This window comes from Artemia franciscana, chromosome 4, assembly GCF_032884065.1.
Source record: "Artemia franciscana chromosome 4, ASM3288406v1, whole genome shotgun sequence".
In the NCBI taxonomy this organism is placed as follows: domain Eukaryota; kingdom Metazoa; phylum Arthropoda; class Branchiopoda; order Anostraca; family Artemiidae; genus Artemia; species Artemia franciscana.
In genome coordinates, this window is record NC_088866.1 from 1,690,177 (window position 1) to 1,705,369 (window position 15,193).

The 15,193-nt window shown below is 32.9% G+C and overlaps 1 protein-coding gene across 1 annotated transcript in view; it reads right to left on the reverse strand.

Annotated features, from left to right (window-relative positions):
• Window positions 1-1,186: 1,186 nt before the first annotated feature.
• Window positions 1,187-15,193, reverse strand: part of LOC136025842 (mitotic spindle assembly checkpoint protein MAD1-like) — a 116,080-nt gene continuing 102,073 nt past the window's right edge. Inside the window, exon 12 of the mRNA XM_065701857.1 lies at window positions 1,187-2,759. Coding sequence (XP_065557929.1) covers window positions 2,586-2,759 — 174 coding nt within the window. The 3' untranslated portion in view covers window positions 1,187-2,585. The remainder of the gene's footprint in view (window positions 2,760-15,193) is intronic.

Genomic DNA, 15,193 nt, shown 5'->3' on the forward strand with positions numbered 1-15,193 from the left:
GCAAATTAATTGCTCAACAAATTGGTGCTGAGAGCAGGCAAGTCAGGCTCTGCAACTTATTCATACAACTTTCCCTTGTAAGGCCACCGTTAGTTTGCAACGGGCGTATGAGGCCCTGTTCAATAATTGGACCTGACGACAGACTCGCCAAAAAAATTTTCAGATCTGTGGATAACATACCCCCCGTTCTCAAAATTGTCAAATACGTCGGGATTGGTAGTTTCCAGCTGTTTTATCACTGTGGCAATTTACTTAGAAGCAGTCGAAGGATTTTTCACATGCTGAGACTGTGAGGTCCCGTCGGTCGCGAAATGGTTATGAAACTGATGGAATATTTAGATGTAAGTTTTAATTTTACGTTCAAATAAAGATGATTTTCATAATCACCGTGATCAAGTGCCCTATTCTAGATATTAATTTTATTGCTATACGCCTATATATGGAAACACAAATTCCAACCCCTCAAAATCAACATCAACCTAAAAAAAAAAAAAAAAAAAAAAAATCATATTTGTAAGACAGCTAAATCACCAAACTTTGCATATTTGGAATCAGCGTATTTTTCTGAGTCGGGTAGTCGAAGAATCATTTCTCTTGCAATTTGTTTCGGGTTCGGCCCTTTTTTACACAAATTTCCTGGACTATGAGATGTAGCTAATAGGTCTGATACATATATCTATATATATATATATATATATATATATATATATATATATATATATATATATATATATATATATATATATATATATATATATATATATATATATATATATATATATATATATTAATGAAACCAACTAAACTAGAATGCTTGTTGTATAATATCTTCTGCTAAGAATTTTTCTTAGCGGTTTCTTTTCAATTTCAAATTTGAAATGGCTCTTCTTTGCATCCCATTGGGCTTTTATGAGGGTTAGGGGTGTTGATTATTCAATGATTTTTGTTTGAAATATATATTATCTGTATTTTTATATTATCGTTAAATACTAGATCAGAACAGAGGGGAACAAACTAGGACCCTTGATAATTAGAATATATTATGATATATTCAGCAAAACAAATTAAAAAGGACATAATTTATTAGGTCCTATCTTTTATATACTAAAAATATATTGCAAGAAAAACATGTAGGAGAAGGTGAAAAAATACTAAAATACTGTGAAAAGGTAGAAATGCAGAAAAATAATGAAATATGCTTTTATTCAATAGAAAAGAAGAAACACAAAATAAGCAATAGCAAGTTAATTGATGCAGCTAAGTTAGCAGGATTTTGGCTACTGCTAAGCCCTAGCATCAAATTAAATGGGGATACCTCATTTTTATACAAAATGATAACTTTTGGCACCAAATCCTTTCAGATGCACCTAAAAGTCATAGTTGACCAGAGCTGTATCCATGATTTTTTTCGGGAGGGGGTATTTTTTCAGGGGTAGGGTTCAACCCCTCTCCCTAGATACAGCCTTACAACTGACACAAAACAATAGCAAAGTATCATAAATCTTGAACCAAAAACCGCTAAATGAAAATGTCAATTTACGCAGACTCAAAAATAGAATTAAAATTGTTTGATTGGAGTTTAACAAAACATTAAAATGGAAGAGCAAGGCTATCCGCAGAATTTTACATCCCGCATTGTAGGCCCAGCAACCAAAGGCTCCACCGTCGAGATAAAAACTGCTCTCTAACAATGTTAGAGACAAATCATATTATTGCTGGAGTTTTCTTTTTTGTGGAGAATTTGAAGTGCAGTATTCAAGAATCATATAATACAGCCAAGCCGGATGACTGGTGTCTATGCTTATAACACTGACAGGGAATTCAGGACTGCTAGTATCTCAAGACAAAATTTTAAGACAAATTAGAGACAGCTTTATCCAACGAGTTGAAGACAAAAACTTTTTAGGCTATTATGACTTGACCAATGGATACACCAAATCTTTTTGCTCCCTTAAGGTTGTCTTGGTCCGAGAAACAATCCCTGAAACTTTCGAGTTTTATTCCCAAGATTTTCTTTTCTTTTCTTTTATTTAGATTTTAGTTTCGTGTTCTTTAATTTTAATTTTTGCGAAATATTAGCCACTGTATTTAAAGCTACTACAACTAAAAATAACCCTACAACTTAAAAGGAATCTGCCGAAAGTGAATTTGAGCGCTATTGGATAGACAAATTTCAATTGAAGAATTTAACCACACTGCTAAAGGATACCGCAAGCTTATTGGTAAGTTTTATAGTACTGGAACACTTCTCCATCTCTTGTACCAAAGTGATTTTTAGTAATTTTGAACTTATCAACTGATAAAAAGAAATCTGATAATACCTTTTTTTATGATTACCCAAATTTCTACTTTATTTATTAATTTAGCCACAATACTAGCGACGAAAATACTGAGGGTGGAATGGATTTCTCAAAAACCTAGGAGGGAGTGTAATTTTGTAATTTGAATTATACTCTGCTGGGACAAGAAAATTTCAATGGAAGATTCAAAACATGTTACTTCTAAAAACCTAAATGGCAATATTTATAATTCCTAATTTAGCTGATGGTTAAATCTGGCATTGGTACTGTATTAACCCTTTATAGTTAATCCATAATGGTAGTATCTTCTTCCATAAACTGACTATTAAACAGATCGCTAGTCAAAGCACCCATGAACATTGGTACTGAATTGCTTTTCTGAAGATACTCCTCCATTAAAGGGCCAAGTTTTTCAGAAAATTCTGTCTGCATCAACTGAATATCTCCATTATCGTCCATCTGCAATATAATATATGCTAAGTTAAGGCTGAATACTGAAAAGAGCGAAGTTGTTATTTTAAAAAAAGGAAGGCTGGGGACGATGAAAAATATACATTTAAATTTAATAATAAGGAACTATTTATAAGTAAAAGAATAAAATATTTAAGATTTATCTCATCGGAAAATGGAAGCCTAAGGAGTCATGTTGATGAAATAATTAAGAGAGGTAGGGTGGCCATGTCAGCTATATTTAGAAACCCAACGATAATGGGGATCAAAAACCTAAAAATGCATAAAAGAATATTTAAAACAAAAATTTTACCAGTGATAGAATATGGAGCAGAGATATGGGGTGGAGAAACGGTGCAGCAACTGGAGTCCCTCCAGCTCCAGTATTATAAAAGAGTGTTTGGTCTACATCAGACACTCATTCACAGATTCTGAAAGGTGATATGGGCCTGTTTTCTTTAAAGCTACGTAGGTATATTTTAATGCTTAGATTCTGGTTGAAGTTAACTAAGAGTAATGAAGATAAGACTAGTAAGAGTGGCATATGAAGAGATGTTGAAATGTGGTTTAAAAATCTCGTGGCCATCCCAAATTAAATCATTACTAGAAAAAGTAGGAATGCCTTATTTATGGAATAAGGGTCTTTGCTCTCGCGATGTACCAACAAATTTAGAAAGCCAGGTACGATTTATATTAGAGAGTCAGGAAATTCAGCATTGGCAAGGGCTGGTTCTTGATTCTACAACCCTACAACATTATAATCAGGCAAAAACAAGTTTTGGGGAGGAAGTTTATTTTAAATTTAATTTACCGGTTACGATTCTACGTCGTTGGATTCAGCTTAGGGCAAATTGTCTTCCAATCCAGAACAGGCAAAAAACGTTCGACAAAAATAAAATGATAGTTGGTCCTGATAGGCGGTATGTTTGTCCCCTTTGTAAAGATGATAATGAAGACTTGGATCATTTTCTCCGGAAATGCCCGGTAATCTTGGATTTACGGGAAATTTATTTGCATGGGATTAATTTGATGCTTCCGGGTATTCTACAAAATAGTAACCCAACCACAATATTTAGAGTGGGAGTATATATAGATAAATCTTTAATAAGAAGAAAAAGTTTTATATGATTAATTTCTTTTGTAGTTAGATTAGGTACTTTTTGCGTTGAATTCTGTTTTTTTGTGCATGTTCGTACTGTTGTTAATTTCCTTGCTTGTTTGTTATTTATTTATATTTTTGTGTGTATATGGCCCACGGGTTTTTGAAATACACTTATCTATCTATCTATATGCTCATTATATGATTTTAATGATAAAAGTATGATGTTAGAATTTTGATTATTATTATACTACCGATATAACATAATGATTGCATATTGATCTTGATGATAATACAATTCCCGGCTCATGTTCAGAGACGGTTACAGCGGAGGGACAGAGGGGGCACTTAACCCAGGTGCAGAAATTTTAGGGGTTCAAAAATTCAAAAAATAATCTAACAGTTATAATCATTCTGAAGTTTTAATAATAAAGTAAAGGGCGCAGTTAATGAATGAAATTAATTAACGAAATAAACATAAATTAAAAATTAAAGAATGATTTAATAATAATAATTCAATAATTGATAATAATTAAATGATTTTCTGCAGTAAATATCATAGACGTTTGATCTGTATATAAAATTAAATAAAAAAAATCAACTGAAAGTAAGCAGCAATATTAAAACTTAAAACGAACAGAAGTTTTTACATGTGTGAAGGGGGTTGCTCCCTCCTCAACACCTCGCTCTTTAAGCTTAAGTTTTTTGATGACCTTAAAATGATTTTCATTGTTCTAATTAAATGACCCTTGTGTTTCAGGAGTCTTTCTTAAAGAATTGGGACCAAGAACACACTTTAGGGTAAAGAGCGAGGTGTTGAGGAGGGGGCAACCCCCTTTATATACGTAGTGAGTTGTGATGTTACTCCTTATTTTTAGTTTTAAAAACTAGTTTTTTTAGAATTCAATTTCGGATCGTTTTTTTTATACAGTCCCAGGAAATCTGGCTGCACTCCATGGACAAATACCCCTTCCCACGGAATTATTCTCTAGATTATTCAATCCCAGTGAAAATTTAACATAGAAAATTACCCTTAACATCTACACGCGTAAAGTTGAGATGGGAAAGAGATAACAAGACATAAAAGAACTTTGTATAGAAATATGGCAAATTTCCCCACTGTAAAACTTCCCCTGAAAAGTTCGACCCCTGGAAACTTCCCTTCCATCGAAACTTCTCCCGTCAAAAAACCACCCAGCAGAAAATTTGTCCTCCCCCTCACCCAAATATGTATGCATACTTCCCAATAACCAATAGTATGCGTAATCAATGAACTAATTTTATAAGTTAAGGACACATCCCCTGGGGCCTGGGGGGAGGGTTTATGCTGCATCCAAAGGTATACCTATTGGGTTTTTCAACTATGATGAACACAATGGCTATCTGTAAATTTTGATCGGACGACTTGTGAATAAAAGGGTTGGGAAGGGGGCCTAGTTACCCTCAGAATCTCTTTGGTCACTTAAAACGGAAACTAGAACTTTTACTTCTGTTCAAATGAGCCCTCTCCTAATATTCTAGGACCGCTGGGTCAATTCGATCATCTAAAAAAAAACAAAAAAAAAAAAAAAACAGCAAATAAACACGCATCCGTGATCTTTCTTCTGGCAAAAAAAAATTAGAAAATTTCACATTTTCGCAGATAATAGGTTGACACCTCTACAATAAGGTTCTCTGTTACGCCGAATCTGATGGAATGATTTTCAGAAAGATTCTTCGACTTTTAACGGGTATTTCCCTGTTTAAGGAGTATTTTTAAGGGGTTTTAAATTAGGCAAATTTGCTCAGGCTCGTAGTCTTTAATGGGTAACACTAAACTTAATAAAACTTACATATTTGGAATCAGCATAATAAGTTAATTCTTTCGATACATCTATTGGTATTACAATTCCACTTTTTAGATTTTCGGTTACTATTGGGCCGCATCGCTCCTTGCTTACTGTTCGTTACCAAGAACTGTTTAATTAAACAGAGCGAAACCTTTGCATATTAAGCGCATTAGCACTATTTTTTTTCTTACCCAACAAGGGACAAATGGACTTTGACACAAAGGAAAGAGTTTTAAATTAAATAATGAATGAAAATTTACTGACCTGGAAGGAGGAAGGATGAGAAGGAAAAAGGAGCAGGATGGCAGAGTTCAAGTCAAACTCTATGAAATATGATAATGAAATATGAAAGTTGCGCGACTTTCCAATAATTTATGTTTTTTACAAATAAACACGATTTTCTTTTCTTTAGCTTATTTTCAAATTCCTCCCTCCAAATAAATACCTGCGTACAAAACCTTCTCCAACACCTCTAAATTGTATGCACAAATTAAAACTTCATTTTACAGCATGATTTTCAAATTAAGACGCAAAGCTATTAAGGCTTCTTGTCTCCTTATCCACCCCCGACTTCTTCACATTTGAAAGTGAGTTAAAAAAAAAAAGATATTTTAAATGAGTTTGAAATCCCTGTTTAAATAGATAAGCTTCTTAATTGGAAACAGACCTATGTCGGGGGGGGGGGGGTTAACACCGAAATGTCATTTATAATAGTTTTCCTTATAATTTTCATCATCTGAATTCTACTGTTCTGACTTTTATAGATCCCCCAAAATAATACCCTCCCCTCATCAGAAATCTCTTTAAAAGTTTGTCTGATCAATACAGCTTAATGAATTGAAAAAAAAAACGACCGATTCAAAATTATAAGCCAGTATCACGAAAGGATGCACATGAATGATCCAATGATATGCTTAGAGACTAATAGCGATCATTTTGCGGTAACTAACCATTTCAAGCTTAAACGTTGTCCTTACTTTACAAGGGCTGAAAATTATTTTCTAGATTCGAATCGCTGACAGAGCTTTTAAGCCTTACTATGTGCTTGAGATTTACCTTACCATAGTTTCGCAGGTAGCATCAAGGAATACTAAAAAGGATACTAGAATTTCTGATTGTCAATCTAGTGAGCTCCTCTGAATTTTATACAACCACCCTATCCATAAAAACCTTATACGCCCCCTGGGAAAACTTACATCCTTTATCCCGAGGGTGGCGGGGAGGTTGTCATACTCAAAGACGTTATTTCCAAACCTTTTAACTACGCAGAACATAATTGTTACCTCAAAATTTTGATCTGATGTATTTGAGGAAATGGTGTTTGTATGGGGGGGGTTTACTTCCCCTCCAGTCACTTTTTACTACTAAAAGGGGCACTAGCCCCTTCAATCTCCAATCGAATGAGCCTTTTTCGAAGTTTCTACGACAACAAGTGATCATCTCAAAATTTCTATAAGTTGTATTTCAGGAATATGTGAGGTGTGGGGGGGAGGGGTACTTCTCCTCCAACCACTTTTGACTATTAAAAAGGGCACTAGCCCTTTCAATTTCCAATCAGTTTCTAAGACAACTCTTTCGATACGAAGTGACCTGGCATAAAACTAACAATAAAAAATGAAAAAATAAATAAATAACCCATTGTGCCCACAAGGCTCTCTACTTAAGTATTAAATAAAAAAAAACAAGTTTTTTAACTGAAAGTAAGGAGTGACATTAAAACTTTAAACGGACAGAAATTAGTTCGTATATGAAAGGGGCTGCTTCCTCATCAGCGCCCCGCTCGTTACGCTAAAGTTTGACTCTTTCTCTCAACTCTTCTTTTTAAAACAAAAAACTTCAGCGTAAAGAGCGGGGCGTTGGTAAGGAAGCACCCCCTTTCATATACGAAGTAATTTCTGTCCGTTTAAAGTTTTAATGTCTCTCCTTACTTTCGGTTAAAAAAAAACTTGTTTTTTTCTATTTAGTTTCTGAACGTTCTAGAATCAATGCATGTTTTGATTTTGGCTCTCCACAGAGGAATAATTACAACGAAATTTGCATATTTTTTTTTTGTTTGCTAAATGGCTTTCTCATAATTTTGATAAAAAAGAGCGGGGGAGGAAGCCTAGTTACCCTGCGATTTTGTGGTTAATTAAAAAGGCAACTAGAACTTTTAATTTTTTACGAATCTTTTCATTAGTAAAAGATATACGTACCTTATAAATTAGCTTACGTAAAGAAATTTTGTATTCTCATGATTTTCTAACATATATGAGGGGGTTCGCCCCCTCGTCAGTACCTCGCTCTTTATACTGAAGCTTAAATTTCGTCCCAATTCATTAAGGATGACCCCTGAATCACAAAAGCCGTAGAATAAATAGTTGAAATTACTAAAAAATACTTTAGCGTAAAGAGTGGGGTATTAGGAGGAGGTGAGCCCCTCATATGGGTAATAATTTCTGTTCGTTTTAAGTTTTAATGCTGCTCCTTACTTCCAGCTGAAAAAAAAACTTTTCATATTTATTTTTTCATTTTTTTTAAATAATGCTAGTAAATCCTGCGCTGCCTTCATGGAAATTTTCTTCCTCCATGACAAATTCCTCGATGAAAAGTTCCCCCAGCCTATCCCCCTCTTCTCAACCCCTCCTCCAACCAAAAAATCCTCCTGAAAACGCCTGTACACTTCCCAATAACCATTACTATATGTAAGCACTGGTCAAAGTTTGTAACTTGTAGCCCCTCCCACTGGGACTGTGGGGGAGTAAGTCGTCCCCAAAGACATAGTTGTAAGGTTTTTCGACTACGCTGAATAAAATGGCTATCTCAGAATTTTGATCCGTTTGACTTTGGGAAAATAATTAGCGTGAGAGGGGGCCTAGGTGCCCTCCAATTTTTTGGTCACTTAAAAAGGGCACTAGAACTTTTCATTTCCGTTAGAATGAGCCCTCTCGCAACATTCTAGGACAACTGGGTCGATGCGATCACCCCTGAAAAAAAAAACAACAAAACAAACAAACAAATAAACACGCATCCGTGATCAGCCTTCTGGCAAAAAATACAAAATTCCACATTTTTGTAGATAGGAGCTTGAAACTTCTACAGTAGGGTTCTCTGATACGCTGTATTTGATGGTGTGATTTTCATCATGATTTCTAGAATTCTAGGGGGTGTTTCCCCTATTTCAAAATCAGGCCAATTTTCTCAGGCTCGTAACTTTTGATGGGTAAGACTAAACTTGATGAAACTGATATATTTAAAATCAACATTAAAATTCGATTCTTTTGATGCAGCTATTGGTATCAAAATTCCATTTTTTAGAGTTTTGGTTACTATTGGGCCGGGTCACTCCTTGCTACAGTTCGTTAACACGAACTGTTTGATAACAGAGTAAAAATACAAATTCAGTTTATTTGAACTTCTTGGCATTCAGCTAAGGCCACCAAATATTGTGGCATAAGACCACAAATATATTTTTCTCAATATACATAATCCGAAACAACTGAAAGACTTGTATACAGGAATGTGGTATCGTGATATCCAATCTTCAACAATATATTTCCATGATTTTTGGTATAATTGAGACTCCTATTTCTCCTGCCCACCACGTCTGCTCCAAGAAGAATCGCCTTCCCCCAACTAAATCAGATAGAGCTAGATTCTTAATCAGATACCAGATTCCTCATATTGTAAATAGATCTAATTTACTGGAAATGTCCCCAAGTTTCAAGATATGATTTTCTTCGAAAAAACATATTTCAAAAATAGTTCTTTGTCTAGATGTTGGGATTGATGAATAATAGATATTGGTATGAATTTTGTTGTGGTGTTCTCGTACTGGGGTGGCCTACCCTGTTATCTCCTACCTTATATGTTTGTTTTCTTTTTTTTGCTATATCGGCATATACTTACCTCTGTTTATGGCCGACACATCGAGCCTTGCTCCCCGCCGTCCAGTTTAAAAAATTATTTATCATGTAATTTGTCACTAAAAGGTCTTGTCTTATCTTGCCTTAGGGAAAATTATCTGTCTCAACTAGCCTGAATTAGCCAATAAAAAAATTCAAACAGTTCGTGGTAACAAACTGTAAGTGAGGAGCAATGCGGCTCAACTGTAATCAAAGCTCTAAGAGACAGAGTCTTGATAACAATAGATACATCAAAAGAATGGAATTTCGATGCTTAATCAAAATATATAAAATTCTTCAAGTTTAATGTTACCCATCAAAAGTTACGAGCCTGAAAATATTTTCCCAATTTTTGAAAAAAGGGGGAATACCCCAAAACACTAAGTAATCTTAATGAAAATCACACCATCAGATTCAGCATATCAGAGAACCCTACTGGAGAAGTTTCAAGCTCCTATATACGAAAATGTGGAAGTTTTCATTTCAAAAAAAAAAAATCACGGATGCGTGTTCATTTGTGTTTTTTTCCCAGGGGGTTTAACGTGCCGAATCAGTGGTCGTAGAAGATTGGGAGAGGCTCGTTTGATCAGAAATAAAAAGTTCTAGTGCCCTTTTTAAGTGACCAAATATATTGGAGGGCCACTAGCCCCCTGCCACGGCTCTTTTTCCCAAAATCGTTCGATAAAAATTTTGAGACAGTCATTTTGTTCAGCATAGTCGAAACATCTAATAACTATGTCTTAGAGGATGACTTGACCTATCACAGTCCCTGGGGGAAGGGATGCAAGCTATGAACTTTCCTCATTGTTTACATGTGGTATTGGTTACTGGAAAGTGTACACATATTTGTCGGGAGAGGGGCTATGCGGGAGGATCTTTCCGTGGAGGAATTTTTATTGGGAAAGGAGGATTTTCCATGGAGGATGGGGGGGGGGGGGTAGATTTCCTGGATTGTTAAACAAAATCAGAAATTAAATAGCAGTGTTTTTCGACTGAAATTCAGGAGCAGCAATAAAACAAAACGAACAAAAATGATTAAGTAATTCGGGGGGGGGGGTGCCCCATCTCCAATACCTCGATATTTACGCTAAATTGTTTAGAACTTATAGAAAAGCTTATTATTCTAATGAAACTGCCCTCGAAATGCAAAACAGTAATGAAATGCAAAATGCGTGTTTATTTCAACATCTTTTTCTTCAGAGGTGATTGTATCGAACTAATGGTCCTAGAAGATCAGAAGAGGGCTCACTCAAACGAAAATTAAAAGTTCTAAAGCTCTTTTTAAGTGACCCAAAAGATTGTGGCACAGGAAATTAGCGTTTTCTGAAAACTGTGTAGTTCTGCGCAAAATATTCTACACGAATTTCGGAATATAGGTGGAATATCCCAGAATCACTCTTTTATTCATTATTTTTATTTGTCTTAATTTATCTTTGGCTGCTCAGTTTTACATATGGGGAAAATTCTCAAAGAGGAGATTTCGAGGGGAAAATTTTCCACCGGAGGAATACGCCGGACCCCCCCCCCCCCCCAAAAAAAAGAAAAGAAAAATCGGAATCACCAGTGGAAAGTTCCTTAAACTAGTGACTTACAGCCCCCTACTTTGAACAACAAGGAAAATCACTTTTTAACATGGTTAGCACTGATATTTTTGCTTTCTTTTCTTTTTGTTTATTCTCCATGGAAAAACTGTCCAATGGTAGTGAAAACAATAGCCACAGAAAATTAGGTAAGGGCTCATTTAAAAGGAAATCACAATATCTAGTGTCGTTCAATTCAGTGGATATTTCTAGAGTGGAAGAGCTGGAAAGAATAAAAAGCTACCATTGTAATCTCTATGGTCGACACTTCCTAACCAGAAGTTTAAATCCCCCTTTTGCATATTCCCCTTTCAACCCCCTTAGTTAGTGAAAAACTAAAAAAACACTTTTTGAGAGAAAATTGTAATGGATAAAAATTCGGCTATTAATTCATTTTCATGAAATCAATTAATTTCTTTTTGTCTCCATTTTTTCAATGATAACGTTGATGAATACACCTCTCAGACCTACTACCTATGTTAAACAGTTCTACCTGCCTCGTCAGATTAAAACGTATATCAAACAGTTCGTGGTAACGAACTGTAGTAAGGAGCGACCCGGCTCAATAGAAACCAAAACTCTAAAAAATGAAATTTTGAGAACAATAGCTACATCAAAAGAATCGCATTTTAATGCTGATTTTAAATATATAAGTTTCATCAAGTTTAGTCTTACGCTCCAAAAGTTACGAGCCTGAGAAAATTTGTGTTATTTCAACGTATATCACATTCAACGCCCTACTGTAGAAGTTTCAAGCTCCTATCAACAAAAATGTGAAAATTTGTATTTTTCCCCAGAAGACCATGGATGCGTGTTTATTTGATTTTTTTTTCTTTTCCCCAGGGGTGATCGTATCGACCCAGTGGTCCTAGAATGTCGCAAGAGGGCTCATTCTAACGGGAAATTTAGTATCCTTTTTAAGTGACCGGAAAAATGGAGGGCACCTAGGCCCCCGCCCACGCTCATTTTTTCCCAAAGTCACTGGATCAAAATTTTGAGATAGGCAATTTGTTCAGCATAGTAAAAAACCAAATAATTATATCTTTCGGGACGACTTAATCCCCCACAGTCACCGGAGGAGGGGCTGCAAGTTACAAAACTTTGACCATTGTTTACATATAGTAATAGTTATTGGGACGTGTACAGACGTTTTCAGGGGGACTTTTTCACTTTAAAGGGGTGTCGGGAGGAGGGGGTTACGTGGGAGGATCTTTCCATGGAAGAAATTATCATGAGGAACGAAAATTTCCATGAAGGGGCCGCAGGATTTTCTAGCATTATTTAAAAAAACAATAAGAAAATAAATAAATAAAAAACAGTTTTTACAGGTGGAAGTAAGGAGCATCATTAGAACCTAAGACGAACAGAAATTATTACATATATAAGGGGGTTTGTCTCCTCTACAATACCTCACTCTCTGCGCTAAAGTGTTTTTAGTAATTTCAACTATTTATTCTACGGCCTTTGTGATTCAGGGGTCATTTTTAAATAATTGGGACCAAATTGAAGCTTTAATATAAAGAGCAAGTTACTGACGAGGGGGAGAAACCCCCCATATACGTAATGAAAAAATACAAATATAGAATTTTGTTACGTAAGTTAATTCGTAATTTACGTATATTTATCTATATATATAAAAATAAGTTGTCTGTGTGTGGATCTGTGGATGGATCAGGTGACGTCACCTGAAAAAACTGGATCAGGTGACGTCAAAACTGAAAAAACTAAAAAAAGGCAAAAACTACAAAAAAAACTAAAAACTAATAAAAAAAATAAAAAAGCTAAAAAACTAAAAAAACTAAAAAAAGGCAAAAACTACAAAAAAAAACTAAAAACTAATAAAAAAGCTAAAAAACTAAAAAAACTAAAAAAAGGCAAAAACTACAAAGAAAATTAAAAACTAATAAAAAAAATAAAAAAGCTAAAAAACTAAAAAAACTAAAAAAACTAAAAAAAGGTAAAAAACTAAAAAAACTAAAAACTAAAAAAAACTAAAAAAAAAGGAAAAAACTGAAAAATAAGCTAAAATAAAGGTAAAAACCAATAAAAAACTAAAAAAAAAAACTGAAAAAACTAAAAAAAGGCAAAAACTACAAAAAAAACTAAAAACTAATAAAAAAAGTAAAAAAGCTAAAAAACTAAAAAAACTAAAAAAACTAAAAAAAGGTAAAAAACTAAAAAATAAAAAAAAACTAAAAAAAAGGAAAAAACTGAAAAATAAGCTAAAATTAAGGTAAAAACCAATAAAAAACTAAAAAGAAAAAAAGGAAAAAACTAAAAAAAAATTTCATCTAAAAAACTAAAAAAAACTAAAAAAGGTAAAAACTAAAAGAACTAAAAAAGAAAAAAATAAATGACGACACTCAAAGAGAAAGCGACCAGGACAAAAGGAATGTTCGATTAGCAATCAACAAAGCACCGGGACACAGGGAGTATAAATGACGACCAGGACATAAGTAAAAAAAAAAAAACTATCTATATATATAAAAATAAGTTGTCTGTGGATCTGTGGATCGTGGATCAGGTGACGTCACCTGAAAAAACTGGATCAGGTGACGTCAAAACTGAAAAAACTAAAAAAAGGCAAAAACTACAAAAAAAACTAAAAACTAATAAAAAAAATAAAAAAGCTAAAAAACTAAAAAAACTAAAAAAAGGCAAAAACTACAAAAAAAACTAAAAACTAATAAAAAAGCTAAAAAACTAAAAAAAAACTAAAAAAAAGGCAAAAACTACAAAAAAAAACTAAAAACTAATAAAAAAAATAAAAAAGCTAAAAAACTAAAAAAACTAAAAAAACTAAAAAAAGGTAAAAAACTAAAAAACTAAAAACTAATAAAAAAAATAAAAAAAAGGAAAAAACTGAAAAATAAGCTAAAATAAAGGTAAAAACCAATAAAAAACTAAAAAAAAAACTGAAAAAACTAAAAAAACTAAAAAAACTAAAAAAACTAAAAAAAGGTAAAAAACTAAAAAAAATAAAAAATAAAAAAAAAATAAAAAAAAGGAAAAAACTGAAAAATAAGCTAAAATAAAGGTAAAAACCAATAAAAAACTAAAAAGAAAAAAAGGAAAAAACTAAAAAAAAATTTCATCTAAAAAACTAAAAAAAACTAAAAAAGGTAAAAACTAAAAGAACTAAAAAAGAAAAAAATAAATGACGACACTCAAAGAGAAAGCGACCAGGACAAAAGGAATGTTCGATTAGCAATCAACAAAGCACCGGGACACAGGGAGTATAAATGACGACCAGGACATAAGTAAAAAAAAAAAAAACTATCTATATATATAAAAATAAGTTGTCTGTGGATCTGTGGATCGTTGATCAGGTGACGTCACCTGAAAAAACTGGATCAGGTGACGTCAAAACTGAAAAAACTAAAAAAAGGCAAAAACTACAAAAAAAAACTAAAAACTAATAAAAAAAATAAAAAAGCTAAAAAACTAAAAAAACTAAAAAAAGGCAAAAACTACAAAAAAAACTAAAAACTAATAAAAAAGCTAAAAAACTAAAAAAAACTAAAAAAAGGCAAAAACTACAAAAAAAAACTAAAAACTAATAAAAAAAATAAAAAAGCTAAAAAACTAAAAAAACTAAAAAAACTAAAAAAAGGTAAAAAACTAAAAAACTAAAAACTAATAAAAAAAATAAAAAAAAGGAAAAAACTGAAAAATAAGCTAAAATAAAGGTAAAAACCAATAAAAAACTAAAAAAAAAACTGAAAAAACTAAAAAAACTAAAAAAACTAAAAAAACTAAAAAAAGGTAAAAAACTAAAAAAAAATAAAAAATAAAAAAAAAATAAAAAAAAGGAAAAAACTGAAAAATAAGCTAAAATAAAGGTAAAAACCAATAAAAAACTAAAAAGAAAAAAAGGAAAAAACTAAAAAAAATTTTCATCTAAAAAACTAAAAAAAACTAAAAAAGGTAAAAACTAAAAGAACTAAAAAAGAAAAAAATAAATGACGACACTCAAAGAGAAAGCGACCAGGACAAAAGGAATGTTCGATTAGCAATCAACAAAGCACCGGGACACAGGGAGTATAAATGA